This window comes from Stylophora pistillata, chromosome 2 (assembly GCF_964205215.1).
Source record: "Stylophora pistillata chromosome 2, jaStyPist1.2, whole genome shotgun sequence".
Taxonomy (NCBI): domain Eukaryota; kingdom Metazoa; phylum Cnidaria; class Anthozoa; order Scleractinia; family Pocilloporidae; genus Stylophora; species Stylophora pistillata.
Window position 1 is genome coordinate 9,945,412 of NC_142520.1, and position 14,777 is coordinate 9,960,188.

Below are 14,777 nucleotides of genomic sequence, written 5' to 3' on the forward strand. Positions count from 1 at the left end.
ATTAGCGGATGAGAAATTGCAGGGGTCTGGAGGGGAAGTTGGTGATCGCTGACAGAGGTACAGAAGATTTGCGCAATATTTATTATTTTTCCTTGATTTTTACCCTTCATATATACTTGGCTTTTAGCATAACATAAACTGCTTGCTCTTTATTGTTTATATTACTGTCCAATACTTGATATATTATCCGCGTGACATAATGAACATAGTACGCATCATCTATTTGATAAAGTCAGTTTCATAGCGGATGCGGGCTCTATAACCTGATATAGCATCCGCTTGGAAACTGTATATAATATACGCTGTAGTCACTAACGAAGGAGACCCCTACATTTGTGATACCCCAAACTACAGCAGATCTCCGGCAAAGTGAACTATACAAAGCGAACAATGTTCTTTCTTCTGAGTTAGTCTGACAGTTTTACACTGGAATGTCAAAATTAACGCTCTCAAGAGTCACAACAGTCGCCGTGACATGTCGGCCTTGGCAGCGGTACTTTATAAGAGATGGGTTGCGCAAGAGAGTCAAGGCCAGGAGCCAGCGGTTGACGGCCTTTTGAGACATGCGCGGCTGACGGTACTCCTGACTAAAGCCTAAAGGACAGAAAGACAGACACGGCAACGTAAGCTGCGTTTGATAGGTCTGGACGAGAGGTGGGAGGACTTCTTCGGGTACTTCATTTACCTATAATCCTTCAGCCAAGACCCAGTCCTTTACCGACGAATCGAAACTGACCAATCACGACAGACTCGCATCAGTCGAGTCTTACAGCCAATCACACCAGTCACATCACGGCTAAACTGACCAATCATTTCACACGAACTAAACCTCTGACACTCGACTGACAACAACTTTTTATTTAACTCAGGTTCTCGAAATCTCAGTCAACACTACCAGCAAAGTGCTTTTTAGGACTGCTCTCACCCGATCAAATGTCACCCCCAGGTTCAAACCATTAACTGTAATGAAATGTTTGCTTTGGATCGCACACGGCAACGATGGTAGAGCGTAGATGTCTCAGGCATATTTCTACAACGATGAAATTTAACTGAATTGTGGACGAGTGTGATCAATAGGCGAAAATCCGTTATTCTAAATAGTACGTTTGGAATGACAACGAAAACTCATTTGGGTAAGTATAACAAACCTTCAGAGCGTCCTGTCCCGGCGCCGAGCCTACGATATACAGGCTTAGCCGGAGATCCTACAAAAAAAAATGGATGCCTTGAAACATGGTACTTCAAAACCACTTTTAAAGTTATTAATGGATGCTTGAGATGTTTCTTGTTCGGCCTATGAAAGGCTTAAAACTACTATACATCACCCGAAATACAATCATTTTCTAAAAGTAACTGTTAGAGAAATACATGTCGGTTTCTCAAAAAACTGTGCGAACTAGGAAAGCTGAGAGGCTAATTTTCAGTATTTCCGCATAAACAGTGCTGTTTTTCTATTTTATTTTATTTTTATCTTATAGTAGAAACAAATGCACCAATTGTCGCCAAGCTATTGTAGCCCATTGGTCTAACCGCTCGTTTGTGCTTACGCTCGTCTTTCCATTTATCAATTCTACTAATCTGAATCCTAGAAATGCATTATCCGAGACGGAGTTAAAGTTTATCAGACAGCTTACTTACGCTCTTGCAGGGGCTGGTGACCTTTTTGTCTGTCAATAAGCAACTGGCAGAACACCAGCATCACGGGATGTCTGTGGGCAACCAGCACAGTCACAAAACCAAGGTATGCGACAAAGGCTGAATAGGAAATCAAGAAGCTTTGAAGTAAGCAATGAAGGTTAGCCAAAATCTCGCTGTTTTTGCGCGAGCATAATGGCAGCTCTAAAAAAGACCTGCGCGACCCTCTCGACCAATCAGAAGTCGCTACTGAGCCACTGCTGTTTTCTGCGTTATGGGTAATTAGATGTTCTCGCCTTCAATTCTTGCTCGAAATTCCTTGTGTGGCTTAAGTGTTATCAACGAACGGTTCATTCATTCGTTGTTTAGAATATGCTGTTTTAGGGAAGAGCGAGCAACATGGCAATAGAATAGTTGCATATGTTGTATATCTCCCTTCACATATCCTCGGCCTCTTATATCGCCTGTATCGGATGCCTGCTCCATACCTTTGTCCCAAGCCTGGAATCCTTGCATCAGTGATGTTCGGTCAATGCGCGAGATGAATATCACTCCCAAGAGCATGCCCTTTAGAATTCGCATGAAACCAGAGAATAGTCCAAGAATTATGTTGTAGAAGAAGAAAAAGTACGACAGGATGGAGAATAGTCGCCTGAAAAAGGGACCAAAAAGAAAATGTACACGATAAGGGCTGAGTATTTTAAGCTTTGTGACCTATAGCCAAGATGTGAATCTAGAAGAATTGCTAATCAATTAGAAGCAATCAGTACATCAGTATAAACAACAACCACAACGAAAATACAACAAAAACGAAAACAACACCTACCACCACCACAACAACATCAACAACAACAATAAAAATTATAAATAACAACAACAACAATAACAATAAAAATGTAAACTGATGCCCAAAATGTTCTCATCTAAGACATCTCTGTTGGCGAGTTTTGACGCCGACGTTGAATTGCTAATTACATACATAAGCTACAAAGCAATACAATTTTCGTGCGTGATTGGTCATCAGCAACCCAATTTGAGCACTGATATGATGGTGTATAGTGCACGTTAAGCTTGTAATTAGACATTTCACACAAAATGCCTGTGTGACAATACGCGCTATGCAGGCTGTTATAATTTCGTCAATCATTTAATTTACTGCAGACCCAATTGGATTCCACTCGGTCCTATTATTAGGAACAAAGGAGTGGTTTTTGATGAAACCTTGTCACTGGATAGGCATGTGAGTTCCGTTTGTAAATCTGCTTTGTTCCATCTTTGGAATATCGCTAAGATCAGAATGAATTTGACTTCTGAGAGCACAAAGATCCTCGTTCATGCTTATGTTATTTTGTCGTCTGGACAATTGTAACGCACTGCTCCTCGGTTCACCCAAGTATATGATTCAGAAGCTCCAGCGCGTTCAAAACTGCGCTGCACGCCTCGTAACTGAGCAACCTAGGACTGCACACATTCGCCCGTCCTTAAGGAGCTACACTGGTTACCTGTGGAGCAGCGAGTTACCTTTAAAGTATTACTGTTAACTTTTAAAGCTCTCAATGGTCTTGCGCCTCTGTATCTAAGTCAACTTATAGTCCCATATAGCCCTACAAGAAATCTTAGGTCAGCTAGCAAACATTTATTAGAAGTACCGAATGTGCGCCTGAAGAGCTATGGGGACAGGGCCCTCTCGGTCTCTGCCCCAAAGCACTGGAATGATATTCCCTTAGACATTAAATTAAGTCGATCAGTTGATGTCTTTAAATATAGATTGAAAACGTATTTTTTCAGACTTGCTTTTAATTGATTTTGCCTTGGTAAGATTGTTAGTTAGATATTTACTACATTGTAAAGCGAAATAGAGCTTTTGTATATACCGCTATAGAAATAAAGTTATTATTATAATCATTATTATTACCATTCATAAGTATCAGCGCGTGCTTGTCCTGAGAAGATCAGTTGTTCAGGACAAGTGCATCATATAACAACAAATTCAGCTTAGACTGATATACAACGATACCTGTTATCAATCGTGACAGTTATACTCGGATAGGTTGAGTCACGGAAGACAAAACGTGTCAGAAACAACTGGAACAACATCAAAGAAATAATCAAGGCCAAGGTGGGTCTGCAAAAACAACATTTCGTGGGTTACGCGTAGAGGATAAGAACTTGGATTCTTTCTTTCAAAGAGCTTTGAAGTCGAACAATATGAAGCCAATTTAGTCACGAAGCTCTGAACCTGCAAAGATGTTACTGTATCTTGGTTTGATACTTGAACAATCTTTACAGTTGCGTTGTACGTGTAATAGAGCAGTTTTCTATTCAGTGTCAAAAGTTATCTATGATTACTTTGGTTTTGTTTAACTTCGCTCTGTAATTGGTAAAGAAAGCCGGCTCGCGTCACCCTCTCAACCAATCAGAATCAAAGATTAAACGAATTGTGATTCAGTCACTCGCGTTTTCTGCAGTATTTCCAGAACGATCGCGATAACCAGATGATGACGATGTAATGCAGTCATATCACTATCATTCTTAAGATTTAATTCAATGCAACACGTACATCGGTAAAACTTACATGAAAGAAATTCCGGTGCCTTTCAAATATGTCCAAACTTCTGGGGTAAGGAATTCTTTCGGATCTTTGAAAATGATCGCCATAGCAATGGCCACAATTGACAGAAAAATAGACAGAGTCCCAAAACCTGAAAAAAAGAAGATAAACCATCAAAGAACTTTCTGATGACATTCCATTTGTATCAGGTTCCTTGCTTAATGACGGGCCCACCAACCAGTATAAACACATGATTTAAAATGCGCGAGTTCATGTAAACTTTTACTTCTTCATAATGACCATGTTGCTGTTAAACTATTGTTAGATCATAACCATCCATGGTCTACATTCCAAAACCTACGAAAGACATGGTTAAGAAGTATATCTTATAATACAAGAGCACTCTACTCTGGAACACGCTTGGTAATGACGGGAGAATGCACAGCTCATTGGAAAATTTAAAACAATTTATTAAAAATGTTAAAAATAATGATGATAATAATTTATTAGTATGTAATGTAGGTAGATTAGTATGTGTATCTAAGCAACTGCACACCCACCCACCCCTCCCCTAACTCGACCTTAACCCTAACTTTTCATCAGTTGACTGTTGTCGGGTTAGGGGGGAGGGGTGGGTGTGTAGTTGCTTAGATACTGATAACTATCCTTCAAACGAGCAGAGGAACAAACAGAGGGTTTGAGGTGAGGACACTGTAAGACATCGAATTGATTTCCTCGTACCAATTATAGTGTAAGCTATGTGAAATCCTGAAAATCGAAGACTCTTTCCCTAGAAAGAAAAATATATATATACACTGACATGACATTTATACGTCATTTAGTTATCCTAGAAGTAAAAAGGACGTTCATGAACAAATTATTTGCAACTTGTGCATTACACCATGAATAGAAGTCTCAAACTAGGGACTCAAACATTTTTCGTTTCGAATTCTAAAATAACTTCGTTTTCCATCATCATCACCATCATCAGTATAATATTGTCGTTTTTGGTTTTGTTATTCTATCCTAATCATCTTGTTTATGATTGTTATCATTACCCTCAGTGTTATTGTCACTATTATTATCATTATTAGTATTAGCATTACTATCTTTATTATCATTATTGTCATGATTACTAATATCATCGTTATTATTGCTCTTATTATCATTATTATTATTATTATTATTATTATTATTATTATTATTATTATTAGTGCAGTAAATGGTTTAAACCCGGGGCTAACATGTGAAGGTGTAGTCTGATCGTCCGGGTGAGTGTAGTCCTGAGAAGGACTGTTGTCGGTGGTAGTGACTGACTTTTCGACAACCTTTGCGGAAGTCATCATCCGAGTCGCTTGACTATTCTTGATGTTCGATTGTGCTTAATTCTTAGTTCAAATATTTTCTGTAAATAATGTACATTTCTTTAAAGTTTAATAAAATTATCATCATTATTATTAGCAATAAATTATCATTACTACTGCTATCATTATCATTATTACTTTCATTATCATTATTACTACTATCATTATCAGTATTATTATTATCGTTATTACTATCATCACCTTTATCTTTCTTATCACCATTATCAACATTTTGATTGTCATTTCTTTACCATTATCACTATTTCAATCAAACTATGTTACCTAGTCCTTTTGTACCCACAGTCGTTTGGCTCACAAATTCAGACAATTTGTACCGAGTTTGCGCAAAGGCAACCCCAAGCTCGCAAAATGAGCCACCGTAAATAAGCAATTAATTTACACCGTGTAATGGGTAAAATATAAGGATTTGTATGGAAATGAACAGTTGTTCTCAACCTAAAAATCTGAACTAGTTTTCGTAAAAACAAACTTAGCTCGCTTCTCTATTCTAGCGATCTCTAAACTGACCTTACCTTAACCATGCTTAATAATGGAACGGATGGATTCAGCTGACTGGGTACGAATGTTCCCAGCTTGGCAAGAATCAACTGGTAACGCACGCAAAATATAGAGCGCCTTTTGTAACATACGTCACTTAGCCAAAGTACGTACCACTGAATTTGCAGGTGTCAAGAATAGGTCCTGAGAAAATGTTGCTTGCCCTCGATATAACTGAAGCACGTGTTCTCTAGAATGAATGTTGAAACATTACACGTGGGCACGCGGATACTGAAATAATTTACAACAACAACAGCTCCATTTTGCAAGAGTACAATTATTGTGACGCAACTGATTGTATTTTGATCTACTCAAAAAAACAAACAAACAAACAAAACAAAAATACGAAGTAATAAGTTCTTACTAAAACATTTAGTGACAAAAACGAGCGATAAAAAATATGAACAACGTTTAGACTGCTCCACGGTCATTTTCAAGTTAGAGTTCATGAGTAAATTTACGCATATATATAATTTCTGAAAAAATGGAATGAAGGTAAAAGCTAAGTATTTACATCTAAACAACAGAGCTAAGAACTAATAATATCAAAGTGCAAAACTGAAGTGTAAAAACAAAAATAGACAAAAACATTAGCAAAAAAAAATTTCCAAAAAAAAAAAAAAATCAGCCTTTTTCAAATCGAGTCCTGGTGCTCATCCTTTCATGTGATAATATGTTTTCATTCACAAGCAATTTAAGCTCAATTTCACAAAAACGGTTGAGCACCAGGCGTCGTTTTGAAAAAGAGGCCAAAGGAAATTCGGAAATAGCTCATTTGCATCCAGTGAGTGGAAGGAATCGTAAGAGTGAAGAGTCCTCCACGATAAAAAAAAAAAAAAAAAAAAAAAAAAAAAAAAAAAAAAAAAAAAAAAAAACTGAGAAGACAATGACCGGCTCACCAGGGGCTTCAGAGTTTCCAAAATTAGACGAAGACTCACCGATGGCATTTCATGAAGTGAAGCAACATCAAAAGAGAAATGACAGCAGACAAGACAAGTCCTGCTTCTATTCCGCCTGAAGAAAAAATAAAGAGAACTTAACCAAAAAAAAAAAAAAAAACAGGGTGAAACCCCGTTGGAGAAATGCAGAAATTGGCAAGAATGTTGGACAAAATGAAGAACAATGAGTTCATAATTATGATTAAACTTTGCCTTATTGTAAGATTTTATATAAGCAGGGCATCCATTGATAACAGAAGAATTTACCATAGACGACGTCCATATAATTAGCCCAGCTGGTGTCACCATTGTCCTTGTAGATTTGAATATATTTCCTTCTAAGTACGTCCATATAGGAAAGAATTGCCATGAAAACCTGAGAAGAAAGTAACACACGAAAAAGTACCAGCATACATAAAATGCCTGCATGCATGCACGCAGACATGCATGTATGTATGTAGGCATATATGCATGCATGTTTGTATGTATGTCGGTAAGATGAAAGAAATAAAAAAAAAGAGTTAATAGTGATGAGTATGATAAACAAATGAACACGGTGACAAAAAGGATGACGATGATGATGGAGATGACGCCATTCATTCCGTCACCAAGTCATTCTGCCACCAAAATATTAGATATGCCAACTTCTGGAGATCTCAAATCTGGAAATTTGTTTTTCTGACCTCCTACCCCCTCCCCCACCCCCCATCCCCTTTATCGCCTTGAAATATGTACTGTGTACATAAGTCATTATGTGGACCTTCGAATATCAGTGAGCGCGCCGAGCAATTTCTCAGGAAAAACGTGGATCTATCTGTGAGGGACTTCAACTGTTTGAATACTGATCCAATCAGAATCTCGCTTACATAGGAGTAACGAAGAAGAAACTATTTTTTTTTTTTGTTTACAACGAACAACGAGCATCACGCATGAAAATGAAGCCAGAAACCGTAATACAAGCACAAGGAGGCAGATGATTTTGGAATTTTGGAACAAAGGGAGCTTAAATCTTAGTTTTGGTGGGCAACTGATCCAAACTTCCTTTTGTCCGGAAGTTTTGGTGACCCGTACAGGAGAGCGGGAGACTGGACTCCAGCATAATCCGGGAGAGTTGGCATATATGCAAAATCTCCAGTTGTAAAAGAAATAAAATCCGACTAACCTGAAAGACCATTAAAGCGCTCACCAGCGTTGTTGAAATGAATTGCGTCGAAAATTTGAAGTCTAAATCCAAGAAATAAAAATAATTGTAAGAAATAGACAACTTTTTTGAGCATAGACTTTTTTCGGCATGCTTATGCCATCTTCAATCAATGAGTAACAGAACGTGAGTAATTATATAACAGACAATAGATGAATAAAATATTTACAGTATGATGTAATACAAAAGCGGGTACCAATTACAACGTGACACCAAACATCAAAGGTGTGAACTACAACGCTAGAAAAGTGTTATAATGTTGTAATTGTTTGTTAAGTTCAGGTTTGATCTTATTTATATAAAAAGCTTCTTTGAGTTTTAAATCAATTGAGTTGTTAGCAGAATCCAGAATACTAAAGCAAGAAAGGGAGTATTTGTTCTTACAAGAAGGAGATGTGTTGAAATGCTTAAAAATATGCGAGTTTTTATCGCTTTCCGTATGCTCTTTTATCCTGGTAGAGAAGTGGCGACTAGTTTCGCCAATATCAACTAGTTTATCAATTTTCTTGAGCGGGATGTAATTTCCATTAGATTGGCGAAACTAGTCGCCACTTCTCTACTAGAATAAAGGAGCACACGGAAAGTGATAAAAGCTTGCATATTTTTAAGCATTTCAACACGTCTCCTTCTTGTAAGAACAAATACTCCCTTTCTTGCTTTAGTATTCTGGATTCTGCTAACAACTCAATTGATTTAAAACTCAAAGGAGCTTTTTATATAAATAAGATCAAACCTGAACTTAACAAACAATTACAGCATTATAACACTTTACTGGCGATTTAGTTCACACCTTTGATGCTTGGTGTCACGTTGTAATTGGTACCCGCTTTTGTATTACATCATACTGTAAATATTTTATTCATCTACTTGTCTGTTATATAATTACTCACATTCTGTTACTCATTGACGGAAGATGGCAAAAGCATGCCGAAACATGTCTCTCAAAAAAGTTGTCTATTTCTTACAATATTTATCATACTTGCTACTACTGAGACCAAATAAAAAAATTAAATTAAAAACAAAAGACTCAAATATAAAACATGTGTTAACAACAAACGTCATTGTGTATCAGTCAAATCATCTCCTTATCCGAATGATTCGCGAATAAAATATACCATACCTTTCCTTGGTGTGTAAAAACGACGAAGTAGCCTTGAACACCAATTCAGTTCCACCATATTCGCCCTGTGAAGGCAAAACAAAAAGAAATTTTACCAGCGATCCCGAACTACAAGAAAATAATAATAATATATCTATTTGAGTAAATGAAAATAGGAAACATCGACTACACTATCAATTCCAACTACTTACGGAACTGATCCTGGATTCAAAAGTTCCGTCATGTAAGTGATCTCCGTCTCTCTGGCCAAACGCGTATCACGGATTTCATCGCCACCCTGGAAAAGAAAAGATTTTTTCAGTGAGCAAAAGTTTCCACACATACTTTAACAACAGTTTCCCTTATCTGAACGTGGCTTCAGACAACTTATAAAGTACACAGAGGCAGGAAGCAGTTACTCCAACCAAATATATATTCAACCTTAAACAGCTTGTTTGTAGCCTGCGCACACTTCTTTGAGAAGGTTAGCACGAAAATCGCGAATTATCGGCGATATATCGTGCGATATTGAGCACTTTTCAATGGAGTGTCGAAAGTAATCCAGGATGCTTATCCGTGGTTGGTTTGTTTTTGCTTCACCTAGCTCTGTGATTGGTCCAGAAAGTTAGTGTCACTCTTTCAACCAATCAGATGTATGACTAAATGTAATGTAATGTAATGATTTATCTAATGTCGAAAACGTGGGAAGTGCTTGCGTAATCTTCCGAGCCAGAGGCTCATGTTAAAAACGCTCGACAAACTAAGAAATACGAGGATTATCCAAATAGAAGTATTAAGAGAAACTTTAGAACATCTAAATTTAAGAAAAAACATTTTGCTCCTTCTATTATAAAAATTAAACAAGTAATCACATTGTTCCTCGTAAAATTAAGGATTAATATCACTTGTGTTTTCGGAAGTTGCAGAAATTGCCCTCGTCGCTGCGCGACTCGGGAAAGTTCAGCAACTTCCGAAAACACGCGTGATATTAATCCTTAATTTTACTCGGCCCCATGCGATTACCTAAACTAATCCTGGTTTTTTCAGCATGATTGCCACGTGGGGCTTGAAGGGAAAATCCCGATCTAATGTAACATCAAGAATCTTGAGAGTTGGTTCAATTTCGATGGAATTATCACCAATTAAAAAGACTATATGGGTACTGAGATTTCCCCAGAGTCATTCCCTGAGTTTTAGTAGCATTTACTTGCAGGTAATTCGCAGTGAACCAGAGGGTTAATCTTTCTATATCTTGATTCAGTGTAGATTCAAGTGAGCAGGGTTTTATTCTCATGGGCTATAAATTGCGTTGTGTCGTCAGCATATAGAGATAGGGAGGAAGATCCAGCTGAGTAATTAACATCATTCACGAAAATATTAAAAAAAAGTGGGCCTAGAGGGCTCTCTTGCAGCACTCCACAGCAAAGAGGCAGCCAGTTTGAAACCTTCCGATTACTTTTTACTCGTTGAAAGCGGCCTGATAGATATGACTGAATCAGTTTTAAGGCCAAATCATGAACGCCGTAAGCTTTCAGTTTAGTTAGTAGTGAATTATGGCAAATCGAGTCAAATGCTTTGGATGGCTCAATAACGACCACCGCCACATATTTTTTAATGTCAAGAGCCTGGCGCCAATCATCAGTTAGCTTCAAAAAAGCTGAACAGTAAGAATGCCCACGCAGGAATTCTGACATATTATCCGAAGAGACTGGTGTGAATACGCTATATAATTGTTCAAATTGTAGTTTCTCAAACACCTTGGGTATAACTGATGAGACACTAATTGGGCGATAATTCGTCTTAGATGTTTCGTCATCTTTCTTATGGACAGGAGTGACGTTAGTAAGTTTCTACTGATATGGCAACTCGCCTACATCGATACATTAATTAAAAAGTTTAGTAATAGGTCCAGCTATGACTGTCGCGGCAGTTTTAGCAGCTTGGGTGGTATTTCATTGGGACCAGCTGGCTTTCGAACGTTTAGATTGGAGAGAATTTCAGAGACTCGAGCAACATTGACTGGTTGAAAGGAAAAATTGGCTCATCCTCGGTGTAAAAACCTGTGAAGCTCACGAGTGACGTAAAACAAAGACAACAAAACATTATAAACAATAGCGTACAGCAAAACAATACCTCATGAAACAAAAAAAAGCTCGTCAGGTTCTCACACCGAGGATGACCAGAAAAATTAAATCTGGGTGCTTTCGTCCTAATATTGACAACACTGGTGTGGCTAGAAAATTCATCCACGTAATGAACTAAAACCAATCACGACTTGGTCGCCCGCGTTTTCCCGCGCTTTGAACAGTTTGGTTGTTTCTATTTTGAGTTCTCATTGGCTCTTAAAGGTATTTTCCTTTATTCTAATTGGACGCAACGCACTCCTTCCCGAAGCCATCGCCAGGAATCGAGGACATTTTGCTCCCGCATTCATTGGTCAGCGGATTGCAGTCGGATGAAAACAAAAATAGTGGTTAGGACAAGTTCCATATTAAATGTTGAGCGATTTAAGTTCTGTGGACCTTCTTCATGGAGAAAAAAGGAAAAAAAACAACTTTAAACTCTTGGTATTTTTAAAGCAGAGCGACTTATAGCAATTTGCTGTCTGATGTAATGCAAGAGACAATATGTACTAAACTTCAATGTCCATTCAAACTGGCTTTATTTGTAATCATCTACGGATGTCAGACATTTTGGAAATTGTAACTTAAACCACTTGCATTAAGTAATTGGAAGATCTAGGCAAATCTTACTTGAAAAGGGCTTTTTCTCCCAGTTGAAAACACAGTTCAACGAACGTACTATACAGATCTCTATGATCTGCTTCCTAATTTTCGCGTGAGAAAATAAAATTATTCACGGCTCTACTTAAATATGAGAAGGTCTGGATTGAGTTTATTTCCCGTCAAACATTGCTGAATAAGAAAAACAAATATGGCGACAGTTTGAGGGTTTCGCAGAGGGTTTTTATTTAAACGCTTTCCCTTCTGGTGCGTTCTCAAGGATGGTCTCAGATCACGGACTCCACAGAGCAAAAATAACAGTTTTCAAGCTCCTTTGCAAGTATCTTATTGTCAAGAAATGTCTCTTTTTATGGATGATTTGCTTACTTCGAACTTCCCTTTATTCAATGCGAGTTGGAGCTAGTTGACTTCTTGGAGGGTTGCTTCTCAAATCGACGATCCTTTGCTATGGATTACGCTATATTTGAAACAGACTAGAGGTAATGACTAGCCTCGAATGTCGCACATTGCTGATATTGCTGGAATTAGACAAACAGCTTTTGAATTATTTTTATGCTAGAAGTACAGCTTAATCTTTACTGAACATGTTTCGGGTCGGAGCAGGGGAATACTCTGACTCGTATATGTTGTATTTTGGATTTTTGTGGAAATTCCATACATTTCCTTACACGATTTCGCCGCCATTAACTTCTCAATACGCACGCGCGTCTTGCATTTTGACCCAAATTTCTGGCAATATGTTATTAAAAGAACACAATAGTGGCGATATGCTGTTGAACCTTTAAATCAGGTTTTCCCAAAGCGATACATCGTTATCAACGATACACATGTATCGCTGCAACTGAAGATTTTTTTTTTCGTTGAGTACCTTGTTTCCTTAAGCAGATTTGTAGGAAAATTCCATTTTTTTTGGGTTTCCATATTTTGCGAAGGGGCGTCTTTTTCTTTGAAGTTTAACGCAGGAAATCGGCGCACGGCCGACCAGAATTGATCCCCTCGTGTTCCTCGCAAGTGACTTACCCTTATTTCAGATGAGAACCACTTCTTTCGCACTTCACGATAGAGCAGGACACCAAACCTTATCCAAATGAATGCAAGGCAAAGGTTGGTTGGAACTGACCCTAGATATCTCAGGTAGAACAATTCCCTCAAATACTCTCCCTAGACAAGAAATAAGTAAGAAAATGGATAAATAAGGGCTGTCATTACTTAGCACCTTTGAGGAGCTGATTTGATTACATTCTCAATCTAGAAAAATCTGAAGTGAAAACTGCACACTTTGACAAGTCTTGCCAGGAAAAAAAAACACTGGTTTTAAGAAAATGAAAACAAATGCTTTTTTATTGGTTTGCAGTGGCGGATCAGACCTTGAGCTAAAAGAAGAACCCATTTTTCTTTCTGTGTAACGCCTGCCCGAATTCTTCTTCCCTCTGTATTTATTTATTTTTACCCAAAGGAGGGGAGGGAGCTCTGTGCCCCTCTCCCCTAGATCTGCCCTTGGTTTGTTTTGTCCGTTTGTTTGTTTGTTTTTTCTTTTATCATTATGATATTATATTGCTATAGACCGTAGAGAAGTTTGGTTTATTTGTTTAATATCACCTTAAGAATAATCAACTCAAAAACAAAAAAAGCCAAGAACATTTTTTAAAATGTACAACTTTTCTGGTTTCCTTTATATCTTTACCTCATAGTACCTTGCACACTGAAAATCCATCACCAGTTTGACGCTGAATCTAAGAAATCATCCATGCAGGTTTGTTTTCAATTAGTCATCCATTTTATCTCAATTATTTTGAAAATGTAGTGCACTTCTACTGTCAGTGGTAAAGCAGAGTTCTTAATATCAGTAACCACATTTCCAACACTCCTCTCTATGCAGTATAACTTTGGTTATACTGCATTTATTAGAGAATTAATGTAACAGGGGTTCACCAGTCACATAGTGTAAAGCCGTGATGTGTTCACTACTTACTAGACCATGTACAAAACATTGTCCAAAATTAACACAAACGACACTTTTTCTTCAATAATTAATATTTTAAACTCAAGAGTTGTAAAATCTGCATTAGAGTAAAATCGTAATTAAGCATTAATAATAATTGTAAAGTTCTGAGAACTACGTTTGCTAAAACAAACTCACCATCTGTTTAAATTGTTATTTATAAACAAAGCAGAAATGGCTGACTCACCTAACTGTAACGTAGAGAAACCCCAGCAAGGACCCAACCAGTCTGTTCTCAGTTGTCAGACAGGCAAAAAATGGGTAGAACAGGATCCCATATACCAGAACAGTGATAATATTCTGAAAAACTAAACCGAGTAATTTTTTTAAATTATTTTCTGCTAGCTCATGTTGTACAGCTGTGAGGGATGTCAAGAATTCAATTTTCAGACTGCATGCACCACTGAACACACAGGCTGGTCCTAAAATAATTAAGTGAAATGTACTGCCTTTGCTATGACACTTGAAAATGGTTAGGCACCCTGGTCTTCTCTGATAAGGATTAAAAGCTCTTTTCCTCTGACAAAGGGCTAACGCTTGAAACGTCAGCTTTGAAACTCAGTACAGTGGCCAACGTAGGCCTAGTTTATACGTCGCGCTACAGTCGAATTTAATTCCATTAAATTCGTCGTTCCGTCGACGGAAATCGTGGCGTGGTTTTATATGTCGAAATCAGTACGATCGA

At 37.7% G+C, this 14,777-nt stretch overlaps 1 protein-coding gene across 1 annotated transcript in view; it reads right to left on the reverse strand.

Moving 5' to 3' along the window:
• Window positions 1-62: 62 nt before the first annotated feature.
• LOC111343053 (stimulated by retinoic acid gene 6 protein-like) overlaps window positions 63-14,777 on the reverse strand; it is a 30,952-nt gene continuing 16,237 nt past the window's right edge. Inside the window, exons 5-20 of the mRNA XM_022950192.2 lie at window positions 14,280-14,400; window positions 13,775-13,823; window positions 13,111-13,251; window positions 9,559-9,644; window positions 9,368-9,432; window positions 8,209-8,270; window positions 7,314-7,422; window positions 7,047-7,122; window positions 6,223-6,298; window positions 4,928-4,976; window positions 4,211-4,337; window positions 3,653-3,760; window positions 2,124-2,287; window positions 1,639-1,755; window positions 1,149-1,205; window positions 63-594 (exon numbers count right to left, since the gene is read on the reverse strand). Coding sequence (XP_022805927.2) covers window positions 422-594; window positions 1,149-1,205; window positions 1,639-1,755; window positions 2,124-2,287; window positions 3,653-3,760; window positions 4,211-4,337; window positions 4,928-4,976; window positions 6,223-6,298; window positions 7,047-7,122; window positions 7,314-7,422; window positions 8,209-8,270; window positions 9,368-9,432; window positions 9,559-9,644; window positions 13,111-13,251; window positions 13,775-13,823; window positions 14,280-14,400 — 1,580 coding nt within the window. The 3' untranslated portion in view covers window positions 63-421. The remainder of the gene's footprint in view (window positions 595-1,148; window positions 1,206-1,638; window positions 1,756-2,123; window positions 2,288-3,652; window positions 3,761-4,210; window positions 4,338-4,927; window positions 4,977-6,222; window positions 6,299-7,046; window positions 7,123-7,313; window positions 7,423-8,208; window positions 8,271-9,367; window positions 9,433-9,558; window positions 9,645-13,110; window positions 13,252-13,774; window positions 13,824-14,279; window positions 14,401-14,777) is intronic.